Source organism: Buceros rhinoceros, unplaced genomic scaffold (assembly GCF_000710305.1).
Source record: "Buceros rhinoceros silvestris isolate BGI_N320 unplaced genomic scaffold, ASM71030v1 scaffold4677, whole genome shotgun sequence".
Taxonomy (NCBI): Eukaryota; Metazoa; Chordata; class Aves; order Bucerotiformes; family Bucerotidae; genus Buceros; species Buceros rhinoceros.
The window spans coordinates 42,793-56,456 of record NW_010420308.1 but is presented as its reverse complement, the minus strand read 5'-3'; the positions used below and the strand labels follow the sequence as shown (position 1 = coordinate 56,456).

Below are 13,664 nucleotides of genomic sequence, written 5' to 3'. Positions count from 1 at the left end.
GACGTAACCATCCAAGGTATTCTAAGTAACTGATTTGGGGGTACTTTTCATTTACCTTCTGAACTGCAAAAGATAAGTGATACTTCACATCAAATTGAATTCAAAATTTCAGTTAGATAAGTAATATATTTAGGTAAGTGTAGTGAAACACTTCTTTTGGGCATCCATGAGTAAATAAAGTTAAATGCTAGAATATTAAACATACCAGAGGAGGAAAAGGTCACCCTGATCTTCTGTCTGATTCAACCAGAACGTGCAGCAGGGCTGGAGTCAGGGTCGTCCAGGTCCCCAAGGCTGTCTTTCCTGTGAGGTGGCCGGTCACACCTTCTGTCAGGTTTGCATGGAAAGCTTAAATGCTGACCCAACAGACTGAAGCCAGGATTAGGCTACTGTCATGGATGTCTTGCATTTTTCAGCTAGAGATGAACTTTAACCTGAGATAATAATTGCATTCATTCCCTTTGGATAAGAGATCTGGAAACACTACTGCTCTGTCATCTTGAGTTTCTTTGGAAGTCACATAGATTGTCAAAATCGGTACACTGCCATCCTATGGTTTGCTGTCTGTTATCTTTGAATTCGTGCAGTATCATGGAATATCTTGAATTGCGCCTCACAGACTCTGACATTTCTGAAATTAATCTCAAGAGGCAACAAAATGTGGCCACTGCCTCTCTCACTGGCACCTCCATCTCCTGCACAGTCCTGGTTTCAGTTGTCCTTCTCTTGAAGACGCTCTGACAGATGAAACTGCCAAGGGGACTTTTGTGCAGATCTGTGGCATCCATGTCCCAACCTGTCACTGCCTGGATGGCACTTCAAACCCAGGAAGTTCCTGTGAGGTCTCTCAGGAAGACACCCCAAGGCTGTGTGTCTGCGCAGGTTGATTTCCTAGCACAGCCACTGTAGAAAATGGACCAGCATATGAGATCAAAGGTACTTAAAGGCACACAACAGTTAATAAAGCTGTGTTATTATTTAATAATTGAGAAAATTCCTTCTCATGGTCTCTGTCTGTAGTTTTACACATGTGGTGCTATTTCCCACTGTAAATTTTGATTCAAGAAAAGATTCAAGAAACAAGAACTTCTCTTTGAAAGCATTACTGTAAACTCTGTACACTTGTTTTACCACACCAGTCATTATATACTCCTGCCTTCAGTATTATGTATTTCTTTATACTTTTCTCAGTTTTCTGAATGAAAGGTATAATGTTGGTGTTAAGAATTCAGATTTTAAGACATAATTGTTTTAAATTCAAAGTATTTTTTTTATTTCATTGTATGGCTCTTTGATACATAATATATAAATATCTGAGATAAGAAGGTATTAAATCCACTTGTACTATATTACTAAATTTCTATGCAGAGCTAGAAACCAGTCTAACAATCAAAACAGGAGACAGACATAAATCGGGAAAGTAAAAACTAAGGTTGAAAAAGAATCAATAAAATTAATTTTTATAAGCTTTTAAAAATGCAGATGCTTGAGCTTTTTATGGAAAAACCTTCTTGGGCTATAAAAGAACTAGATTTTTTATGAGTTCAAGATACTTAATGACATTTTATGTGCTGCTTCCTTGCTTGCTTGTTATGTCCTGTTGACTAAATACCATTACTAACATAGTGAAATAAGCTCAGGGTTAAGACTTCTTAGCATTTCTCCTGGCTCTAAGGCTGACATACACTGTTTGGCCTTTGGCTGGTTTGACCTTTCTGTCTGTTTTGCTTTATGGGTGGTTGAAAGATAGGTCTTGAGAACTGGCCATGAAGAGTGATTATCACTTGCTATATAAACTGCTTTCATAACTCCGGATTTCCTGGGTGCTGTGTGCACTGAAATCCAGGGTTTCCAAAATAAACACTAGATGAACTTCAAATGAAGGAGATAATTATGCGGGACTTAAAGACAAAGGTAGTATTTCTTTGGGCAAACCAGATTTTTAATTACAAAAGTAAAAACTGTGGTTACCTTGCAAAGGTAACATGTTTTTCCTCCTTGATTCTTTCTTTTCTGGCAGCTTCTGCTGCAGAATAATCTTCTGTCTGACCTGACATTTTCTTCCTTATTTGAACTGTGGTTCTTAATCTCAACATTTCTGTCTTTAAACAAAGAAATGGTTGCCTACAAGTGGATAGAAATTAATGAAAAAGGCTTTGCTCATTCATTATTTATAAGCTTCTCTTGTGTTGGTTTTTATTTTTAATTGGAAACCTTCAGCTTGTGCTGGTTATTGCTGATATGAGATAAGCGTAACTGAAAAGCTTTCCGGTCCTGTTTGACAAGGATATGTTATGAAAGTTAAGATTACATCAATTTACTAAGAGGTTCTACTGGATCCACAACATGAAATGTTTCTGTATTTATTCTAAAGGAAATTAGATTTCATGATGCTTGGTTTAAATCAGTAATGTAAAGGCATTTAAAACAGCATTTTGAGCTTTTGTGTTAGAACGTTATTTTGTAAAACAGCTTTGAAAATGAGTGAGACAAAGATAAGACAGGTTAGAAGAGACTTTGCAGGCAATTTGCACAGGACTTACTGAAATACTAAGGTGTCCTCAGGCTTGCCACCAGTTTGCAGCCTCCAGCTTAGGTTTTTCACTGCTTTTCTTCGGCTGGTCCTCTCTCCTGGGACTTGCTCTTTGAATACCCTTGGTGGCAGGATTGCTGTCACTCACTGTAGCACATTAGCTCTCACAGGGGCCTTTATCCTTTTTATCGCCTTGGTAGGCGACAGAGAGACCGAGAAAGAAGAGCTAGGACCTGTCAGTGACAAACGATTGTTAGGTGACTGACAGTTTAAAGTGCTAAAGAAAAACATGCGCTCTGTAAAAGGGGATGTTACAAGAAGCCAAATTTGAGAAAGGCACCAAAATACGTGTCCATGCACCCTTCTCCATGTCTCTGAACTGAACCTGTCAATGAGTTGCCGATAGTTGTGAATGGTGAACTTTCAGATAAGTTAGATGTGTCTTTGAAAGGGTGAGTACTTCTGCAGTGGCACAATTTTTGATTCATATTTAGGAGACTGATTTAATATTTGAAATTAATATATTTCAACATTTTAGAGTCCTTCTCTTCCTAAGGATCTTTAAGTATTTCTGTTGTGAATGGTCCATGCTCAGTTTCATTTGTTGATGGCCACTGGGGTATTTTCCGGAATTATTCTGAGATCTGGTGAGTAAATATTCCCCATAGCTGCCAGCAGTTCTGTTGGGCTGTGATGCATGGATGAGGAACAATATGCAAGAGCTAAATGTTTCTGTTATAGGACCAGGTTTAATAATGGGTCCTGAGATAGGTTGCTAAGTGCTGAATATGCAGCAAGATTTCTACTGTGCTAAGCATCTAATCGCTCCCACAAAATTACCATGGTTAAGCAAGAGGGACAGCTGACAAAGAGTGGGAGAACGGATTGTTAAACTGATGTCAGAGGAAGGTTTTCAGGGAGTAGAGTGATAATTTCCTGAGTGGAAAAGCAGAAGGAGCTATATATAAAAAAAAATTCAAATAACTTTTAAAGGAGACATGAAGACAGAAGCTTCTGCAGAGATGTTTTTTTTTCAGGACAAACTAAGATATAATATTGTGTATGCTTTCAGCTATAGGTTATGTGTTTTTTCTGCTGCTTCTAAGCTGAGAATAGCTTAAGTGTCCTTTAGGTGAGAAACCTAAGTGATCCTTATTTTATCTGCAGAATAGTCTGTATTAAGTTTGTTAAGTTTACTTTAAATTTCTATTTGTTGGAAAGTGAATACTCATCACTAGCATGTGTTTGTCTTTGTAGTTTGCATGGAATTCTAACTTTATGAAGAACTGGAATGACACAACAAAATCTTAGTAGTATCAAGCGTTGGTAAGCTATTTAGAGCTTTGAGGTCCTTAATTTTCATTTACAGCCGTGTGGTTTAGGCATCGTGGTAACGTTAGAGCATACCTGTTAATTTGTCTTTGTTCTGGTGGCCTAGACATAGTTTTTTACATTGGTATAACCAACTAAACATGTAGGAGTTCATGAATGCATTCACATATCAGCATATATATTTTTGTAACTTTGTAGGATACTGTGTTATTTCAGAGTGCCCTTATAAGTATAAATTATACTGGTGATTATACTGGTGTAAACAGTTTTTTGGCTACCGTCCTGGCTACCACTAGAATTATTTGTACCATTTCAGACAGGCTGACATACCTGATGGTGCTACCAGCTTTAGGTAGAGACAAAGCCATATCATCATTAAGAGCTAGCCAGCATTGTCTACATGGAGGAAGACAAAGCAAACCTACCTGTCCCATCTGTTACGCATTGCAAGTGCTTTCTCTCATCCTTAATCACCTCTCAGTAGAAACTATCTTCATGAGATGTGAATAAGTACACTTATAAAAATGTAGTGGAAATGGTAATTACGACATATAGTGAAAGGAGCTGAAACTAACCATAGTCTCATCTGGAAATTCTCAATGCAGGTGTTTAACAGTCATAATACTCTTGATGCATTTTGGTTTGTTTTACTCAGATGATTTCAGTTGCAGGATTATTTTTGCTTTAATTCATCAAGAGCATGTAACTACCTGATACGTAATTAAAAATCTGCTGTATTAACTTCGTGTAACCCAATTAATTAAATGGTAGTGTGTCAATCTGTCTGTAGCTGCTTAAAGTGGGCTATAAAATTCTGTCATAAAACATGTAGAAGAAACCATTTTAATTCACCTTTAAGTATAATTCATTTATTTCTTGGCAGGAGGTTTTCATCTTGGCCATTTAAGTCATATATTCTATGACGATTAATTAATAAAAAGGATTAGTTGTTTATAATCGTGTTAGATAGGCATAATTTTCAGTCACGTATTTCTGGGCCAGTTTTCTCTGGGCTGATTAGTTCTACTTTTCTGTTCCTGTGTGAAAGAACAGCTGCAGATTAAAGTCCTAAAATCACACCACTTGTGTCATGGTATTGACAAACTTTATCTCACAAAACAAATGTATTTCCCCTCATATTTTCCTTCTTAATTTTAACCTGAGCAGGGGGTTTCAATACAATGTCTCTGTCATGAGTATGGAAAGATCATGTTAAAAATAATTAAAGCACTACAAAAAGAAGCCAACATCATATTCTGAATATTGTGCAAAGCATATTGTTGCTGAATTTATTTGGAGAAGTTCCACTTCCTCCTGTCCTTTTTTTGTTTAACACACAGAGATTTTGACAGATATGAGCTATGTTATTCAAACAGTACACTGACTTGAATAATTCAGAATTTCAAAAGGGAACTCGAGAGAATGGCACAGAAAAGTAGAGCCTGCAGTCTCATCCTTAGCTGTCTTGGACTATGCAAGACAGCAGAGAGCCATGGTGCTGCCTCCTTGCTTTCTCGAATTAATATCTGGAGGTAGTTTTGTCGCTGAATAACACTTGTGCTTGGGGAACTGAAAAACCAACAGCTGTAGTTGTGTTCCTTGCAGGGAGTACTAAAGAGCACAAAGACTATTTGTGTCTCCCTCTCAGCACCTCTGTAATCATACTACGAAATGGATAGTATATCCCCCCTCTCAAAAAACATTGGCTTATTTCCCTCACAGACTACTTTCCACAATTGTAACTACTTTAAGGTATCAAATATCTTTATGGCTTTTCTTGACTTCTGTGAACCATCCTTTCTCATTTGTAAGTGACAAGACAATGATAATATGGTTCCTAGGTGCTAAATGCTTTTTTTACCCCCCCACTCCTGGGTTTCTAAGTCCAAAAAAATCTAGCTCTTCAGCTCCATCCGCCATGGAAGTTTATTTCTCCAAAAAGCTCTACTGAGCTACATTTCTAACAAGGGCTATCTCCTGGTACCCAGGCTGGCTGGTTGTAAGCTACCCCATCTGTTTTGTACTACACTGCATTTATCATCATAGGCACATTCTCACAGTTGTTCCATCTGCAAAGGAAGCCATGTAAGATGTTATAAATGTTGAAAAGGAATGGCATTGTATGTCACATGAGGAAATCACAGAAAAAGTTTCTCAAATGCAATACGTTAACCAGACCACAGATTGACGCTGTCTTTTGCGTATGCTTCCCCACCTATTACGTTCTCCTAACATCTAACCTAGGCTCAGTAAGCACTTCCCACATAAATATTTGTAGAGCAATTTCTTTTTTCTCTTTTTTGTTCATCAGAGCTATCAGCTTTTAGGCTGTTGCTGTAAAGTTGTGGCTAGATCAACACCAAGGTACATGTCCTCCCCATTTGGCAGAAGAAGATGCTGTACACTATCTGGCATCTAATGTACATGTATATGTTGGTATGCATTCTGGTGTTTGTCAGCTCTGGGTTGTGTTTTGATGATTTAGATCTACAGGTAATAGCTGTCATACTACAAATACACATAAAAGTGAATTGGTTCATTTTTTAGCAGTAACCATTTTAGCTTTAAGAGAACTACTGGGAAGATTTTATTGTTTAATACTGCCAAGGATTTATGCATATATCCGTCTGACAGAAAAATTTTCAGCCAGTGACAGGAAGTATAAACTTACATTTACTCCGAAGAGTATGTAATGCTGTGTAGGTGGGCTTTGTGAAACTGCTGCTGGAGACCAGGTGATTGTGCTTTTATTCCAAAATAGTCTTAGGGCCCCACAAGGGGCTCACACTCATGTGAAAGGCAAATCAGTTTTCAAAACTGCAAACTTCATCTTTTGATGGGGGTATAGCAAATGTCTAGGTGTCTCTGCCAGATTTGCAGCCCAGTCTACAATTCTGCATAAACAATTTTAGCAATAAGAAGTGTGGTTTATGTAAGGAAAACTTTTGCTTCCTGTAAGCTCTTGGATTAGCATTAATCAGCCTGTAGATTTTCCTAAAATGGAGCTAGCAGTTCCATTCAGCAGAGCTGAACAGGCACAAACACTTCCAGTGAGCAAGGAGAAAAGGTTAATGTGTAGCTGTTGGGTGAAATACAGACATTTTGAATTTGCCGTCCAGTTCAAGATCATCAGCTCTCCAAATCAGTGTCACAAATAAGGTCATGAATTTAAATGTAAGTCGAGTTGTGCATGCCCAGACATAAAGGCCTGAAAGGAAATTTTTGGCTCTGCTGAGCCAGCTTGTGAAAGAAAAGTTTAGTCAGGGTGTCTGTGGTTTATAAGTCTCTGATAAAAGTGTGAAATATTTAGTGTAAAAGTGATAATTTAGTAAGTTCCTGCACTAAAAACCCAGCAGAAGTTGTTTGTTTGTTTTTTTAAGGGCAAGACAAGTGTGTGTGTGCTGGTATTCCAGTTACAGTGGCCAAGGCAGCAACCAAACAAATTAAGTTCCTATATCTGTGTTACTCTACTCCATTAGGTACCAGAAGGACATATGTGTGACAACAGTCCCAAAATAGCAGATAAAAGTAACACTAAAATTTTAGTTAAAGCACACATCGGGTCTGATTATATTACATAGTATGTTTTGCAGTCAGGGTGCTAATGAGTTGCTAATTCCCAGTCAGAATAAGCATATCTATAGACTAGCCAGTCTACTGCATACTGGCTGGGGTCTCCCTCTATGACTGCCCTGGGAAATAGTTCACTAGAGCAAGATGCCCTAGTTGTTTAAATGAGAGTGGATGCGTGATTTAGCCATGTCTGTTCTCCTACCACTAGCCAGTCTACTGCATACTGGCTGGAGTCTCCCTCTATGACTGCCCTGGGAAATAGTTCACTAGAGCAAGATGCCCTAGTTGTTTAAATGAGAGTGGATGCGTGATTTAGCCATGTCTGTTCTCCTACCAGAATGCCCTGCATGGTGTGACCAGTAAGTGTGTGATCTTCAAGCTGGAGACATCTGTGCCTACTAACAACTATTCCCTGATTATGTAAATGAGTTCTTAAAAATAACTTGCATTTCTTTAAAGAATCAGAAATATTTCTTTTAATGATGTTAGCTGTCTGGCATTCTGCTTTAATAATTCATGCACTTCAAGCATATATCTTTTCCTTTTGACGTACTGTCAAAAAAGAAAGCAAAATCAGTTAAATAATTGAGAACATCTGAATTGCCATTAACAATCACTCTTGTTTGTTTCTCTGCAGAAACAAAGGAAGTGAAGGTGGGAGAGTACAATGCTGTGGATGACGAACTGGAAATTATCAACAACAGCATCAGATTCCAAGGTAGGAGAGAGAAGTGGAAAGAGGTAGACGGGTGACGTAGACAACTGTTTGTAGTTTATAAGACTATATGCTGTTGAAGAACCTCTTTAGGATTTTTAATATCGAAAAGCTATGACACTATAAAGAGAAAGGGAACTGAGCTGTGCTTGAAAATAAATAGCAGGAGAATTCTGAACAGAAAATCACAATGTTTTGATATTGTTATTGTATACTTGTTTTTTAATTCCAATGACCAGCACAAATTCAAATTTATATGTGTACACAAATGTTCTTTGATTTTTCAACAAGCTGCAGATATGTCTTCTATTCCATATCGGCTGGTCAATAATGTTCTAATTTCATCCCCCTTTCCCACTCTCCCAGTTCATTTCACCTGAGGGATGCTCTCGTGTGCTGTGTTTGCTCACACAAGATGGAGGTGGTTGTTTTTCTTTGGTAGGTGTACATTAGGCAGTCAGAAAATACGCTTTCAGGATACCGAGGGTGTTCAGCCCAGCAGCACTCCCAAGGTTCATAGCAGGCATATAGTCTGTGTTGCTGTATCTTGCCATTTTCTTTATTTCCTGCTACTCCAAAGTTAACATGGGGAATTCCTCTGCCCTCACAGCAGAGTGAAGAGTGCAGGCATATCCACAGCTTTCTAAGCATATGATCATGACAGCCAAATATCAGCTAGAACAAGTTCTAAGAGTCTCTCTTGTTGAATGTAGGCATAGACGTTATTTTTAAAGCTAACACTAATGACTTATTCTTAAGCTCGTCTATGGTGCAGTTAAGCAATGTGAAGTCGGCTTCGTGAGATCTGTGTGGTTACCCCTGGGAGTGGTGAAGCTGCTGATACAAGCTGCTGTATCCTGTGCTCTACTACACCTGCCCCTAATGTCCCAATCCCCAAGGTTTGCATGAGCATGACTGGAGATTCACTGCAGCGATCTACTCCATGACTGCTTATCTATCGACTGGAGTTTTCTACCTTTTCTTTTGGTATCCTTTGCTAGACTTAAAAGAGCACAGCTAGGTCCACTTCCACTCCTGTCTGGAGAACAAGGCTTTGGAAATGAAGAGTGCAGAATCCATCCCAGTTGCCAAAGTCTGGGACCCAGCAGATTATTTTTGCTGCAAGGGTGTAGTTGAATACTGATCCAGTGCCATTAATTTCCAGAGAATATATGCAGGATGAACCAAGTAACAGGAGACAGGTTTTGTTCAGATTTTTGTCTTTATGGACAGTAGATGATGGGAAAGATTCTCTGTTCAGGCTTTTTTCAGGATCAGACTCCTCATTCTTGTTCTGACCACATCTGGGGTTCCTCCCACCCATAGCCGGTCTCATATTTGTCTTAAGATGCATTACGTGACTCACAGTGAACCTTCTCCATTTGCCCACCGTAACTTTTCGTTGACGAAGTGAGGTATTCTATGCGGAGGACTCTGTTGTTATGTCTTTCAGACAGTATGAAAAGCTTAGTAAATTCAAGTATTTGAAATGAAAAGTAGTAAATATAGCCCTGTTTAAACCATTGCATAAAACTGCACACAAGAGAACAATAACTCATTATATTAGCAGCAATAGAATTGAATGGCCATTGCATAAATAAGAAAGTACATTTTACAGAATCACTGGTTGTTTAATAAATACAAAACATCGGTATACTCTGTATGTTTTAGATACAGAAGGGTGTTTTTTTTCTTTACTATTAGTTCTTTTTAATTCAGCCATGTGCTTTATTGTATTTTTGGCTTGTTACTTGTTGCCTAATATTTTGAAGTGTCATGCACTGTAAATGCGTGCTCTGAAGCAAGGAAGGGAAAAAGAGAAAATTTCAGGTACTTTTCTCCAATATCAAATCAGCAAACTGTCCCTTGACTGCCACTTCATTGTGATAACCTGAAAGGAATGTTTTTGCAGACCAAAGGATAACAAGTTTCCATTGTCTGGATTGTTTCCGCTTGACCAGTATGGATAAAGCTATTATATTGTAGAAATCCTTGAACATTCTTCTAGTTGCAAGCAGAATAGTGGACATGAAATTTAGCTATGGCAGCTGCTAGTCAGTTGCTTACAGCTCTGTGATCAGCAGGACCACAGAGCTCTGCCTGTGCAGCCGTTTTGTGAAATGAAGCTGCTTGGCCCATGTGGTCGTCCTCGCAGCCTCACAGAGAGCGGGTGTGAAAGGACAGGCTTAGGCACCACAGGGCACACGTATCCCTTTCTGAAGGAAGACAGTGATGCAAAGGACCTTTTGCCAATCCCCTGCACCAAGGAAAAACTTAATAAGGAGGTAAAATAGAGTGTGGGATGCAGAGCTTTATTGCGGTTGTCGGAAACTTATTCTTCTCATTAAACCAAGAAGCCTTTAATTACTGGGAGCTGACTGTCAATCAAGCACAAGCCTTTAGGCATAGTTTTTAAGTTCAGACATTCAAGTCCACATCTGCAGGTATTTGCAAAGTGGGTCTGTCCCTACAAAACCTTTGCTATCCATTTTTCCATATTGTTCCATTCCACCTCATCCCACTCCCAGGGCTCCCCCTTCTGCCCACAGCTCAGGACCCCATTTCAGCCCCCCCGGGCCATCAGTCACTGCCCCAGTGATGCCACACCAAGGCTGTTCTCCAGCTGTGGTAGGTAGGTATCGAGACAGATTGTTTGAATTTGCCCCGGTAATAATGACAGTATGCAGAGAGACAATGCTGTCTGTTTTCTACTCACTGCTTTGTCACTTGTGTCAGGAAAGCATAACCTCATGGTAAAATTTATAGTCGTAGGATGCATTTTAGTGTTTATTTACACGTTATAAATGAGGATAGTTAGCATACATTTTATGTGGTTCTACATTAGGATTTTGTGGGTTTTCTCCCAAAGAGGATGTTTACCTGCTCCAGAAATGCAAACCTTCTTGTCAGTCAATGTGACTTACATATATCTGTCAAAGTCAATGACTTCATCAGCTACTGATTTAGTTCACAATTGCTAAATCTGCTAAATCAAGGTATACTACTTCTGAGAGGCAAATTTTCTTACAGAAATTCTACATCTGGCTGGGCTTTAGCCTTTTTTTCTTGTAATTCTAGGACTTGAACCTCCAAAGGACAAAACAATTATACAAGAGGAGCTACGCAAGATCTCCCTGCCTCTCTACAGCTTCCTCTCTGTCCTCACCATCCTAGGAATGATAATGGCCAGTGCTTTCTTGTTCTTTAACATCAAAAACAGAAATCAGAAGTAAGAGACTGATGTTACTTCTATTACTACTTCTTTTGAATTTAAATGCCATGTTTGTAGAGTCTGTCATATATATATATATATAAACGGAACATGTTAAAACTGTGGAAAGATGGTATTTTAGAACTATTTAATTGAAATCACTGTGTAATATATTCACATTGAAACAGATTGTCTGTCTGTTAAGACAAGTTCTTTTATACTGTCTGGAAAGTGTAATTTTTTTATTTATGTTTGACTGCCTGCTGTTAAAATTAACCCTAGCTAATTAATCCATCAGTAAAATAGGAAATCTTTTTACTAAACATTCAAAAACCTGAAACAATGCTAGACTTTATAAAACAGCAAACAGTGTGCATGCCTATAGATTTCATGGACTTCTGCAAGAAGGATTATCTGTTTGCCTAGTTACAGAAAGCTCTTCTTTATTGCTCTAATAGCCTAGCAGTAATCATTTCCTCTTTAATGCACTATTACCTTTCATCTATAGACTAATAAAGATGTCCAGTCCCTACATGAACAACCTTATTATCCTTGGAGGGATGCTTTCTTATGGATCTATTTTTCTTTTTGGTCTTGATGGATCCTTTGTCTCCGAAAAGACTTTTGAGACACTTTGCACAGTAAGTAATTCCTTATATTCCAGTTGAAGATAGTCTTGCAGGAAGCTATATGAGAAATGCAAACAGAAAAGTTCAGTAGTTGGATGCCTCATTCCATTTAATCATTGATTCTCTTAGTTCTTTCCTGGGATATTTTTTCTGGAACCAAATTCTGAAGCATGCACAAAGGTATATTATAATTATTAGCGAAAGTTTCAGGTGCATTGGGATTTATCCTCAGACTAAAAGAGTAGGTGTACTTTCTAGTTTTTAAATTATATGTACGAAGGTGATTTATTAAAGGTTGTGTTTGTGGCATGACATCTTGTAATATCTGTGAAACTGCTATGTGTTCTTTATATATTCCTTATTGTTTTAAACTTCATGACTGCTGCTTGTCCAGGTCTTTTTATTCAGTCTTTTTGGCTGAATCTGCAAGGACTTTTACTACTATTTCCAGGCTACACTGTAAACTCACGCAAGCCTAGATCCATGTAGCATATATTTGAGTTAAATCTAAACAAGCAACTCTGCAACCAGATTAAATACGTCCATCTAGAAGCTTGTAATGTCTTAATTGCTCACTGTAATATGCAGCCTGACTTTTAGAGGTCATTTCAAAGAAAGGGAAAGAACTTCACAGCAAGGATATTTCTTTCAAAAGCAATACAAACAGCATTTAAATTTATCAAATATTTTCTCCTCAAAAAGTCCTAAGACTGTGCTTGGCCCATTGCCTAGGTACATCAGACTTACTCAGGAGTTATCCTCGTTATGTTTTTGATCCTTCCTCAGGTCTCTGGAAAGAGGCAGGTCACAGCACCTTTTTTAGGAGCCTGAATATCTAATGTCACCATTGAAGAGAGAGAAGCTTTACTTCCACAGAATAATTCAAAGCATCAAAGTAGGATGCCTGAAGTTTCTTGGTGCAGATGCATCTCAGTGTTTCAACCGAAATCCTCCATAGTGACTAGAACTGTTATACAACTGAAAATCATGTGACTTGTTTGGTTATAACACTTCAAAACACTGGAGACCTCTAGTACATGCCAAGAGGCACTAGAAGATAAAGTATAGGTGAACATATAGGATTTTCTGTGCAAAGTCTTACCTTCCTTAGCTGGGCTTGGACACGGCTGTATTTTAAACATATTAATGTTAGCAGCAGTAGAAAGGAGAAGGAGAGAATGTCCAGTATTCCTACAGCTTGTGTGCAATTTCTCTATACAGTTAGTAGAAAGAGGTGCCTCAAAGACTTCAAAAGAACAATTCTGTTCAGCTCTTCGAAACTAGTATATAACTCTCTGACTACATAGGGGCTAATAGGAAGTGGAACGTGCCAGCATCCATTTTTTCTGAAGCAATTATGCCTTTTTTTTTTTTTTTTTTTTGAGAAACAGCTTCTAATGAGGCAGCTAAGAGAAAGGGAAACGGCCCAGCATCCATTTTTTCTGAAACAATTATGCCTTTTTTTTTTTTTTTTTTGAGAAACAGCTTCTAATGAGGCAGAACTGTCATTAGGAAGCCAGGCATTGATGTAATTCCCCATTCTTTTCTCACCCTCCCCTGCAGAAAAATTTAGTGGCAGGAGGTACACGTTGTAGGTTCTGATGTCTGATCAGCCTTAAGGGGCTTGTATTCAATGCTCCTGGCTTCACTGCCAGGCTGTAAGCCATGGGA

General features: G+C 38.4%; 1 protein-coding gene across 1 annotated transcript in view; it reads left to right on the top strand.

The window, feature by feature from the left end:
* Positions 1-13,664, top strand: part of LOC104496173 (gamma-aminobutyric acid type B receptor subunit 2-like) — a gene marked incomplete at both ends in the record, with an annotated part of 114,004 nt that overhangs the window by 75,644 nt on the left and 24,696 nt on the right. The window contains 3 exons of the mRNA XM_010139254.1: positions 8,076-8,156; positions 11,232-11,382; positions 11,873-12,005. Of these exons, the coding sequence (XP_010137556.1) occupies positions 8,076-8,156; positions 11,232-11,382; positions 11,873-12,005 (365 nt within the window). The remainder of the gene's footprint in view (positions 1-8,075; positions 8,157-11,231; positions 11,383-11,872; positions 12,006-13,664) is intronic.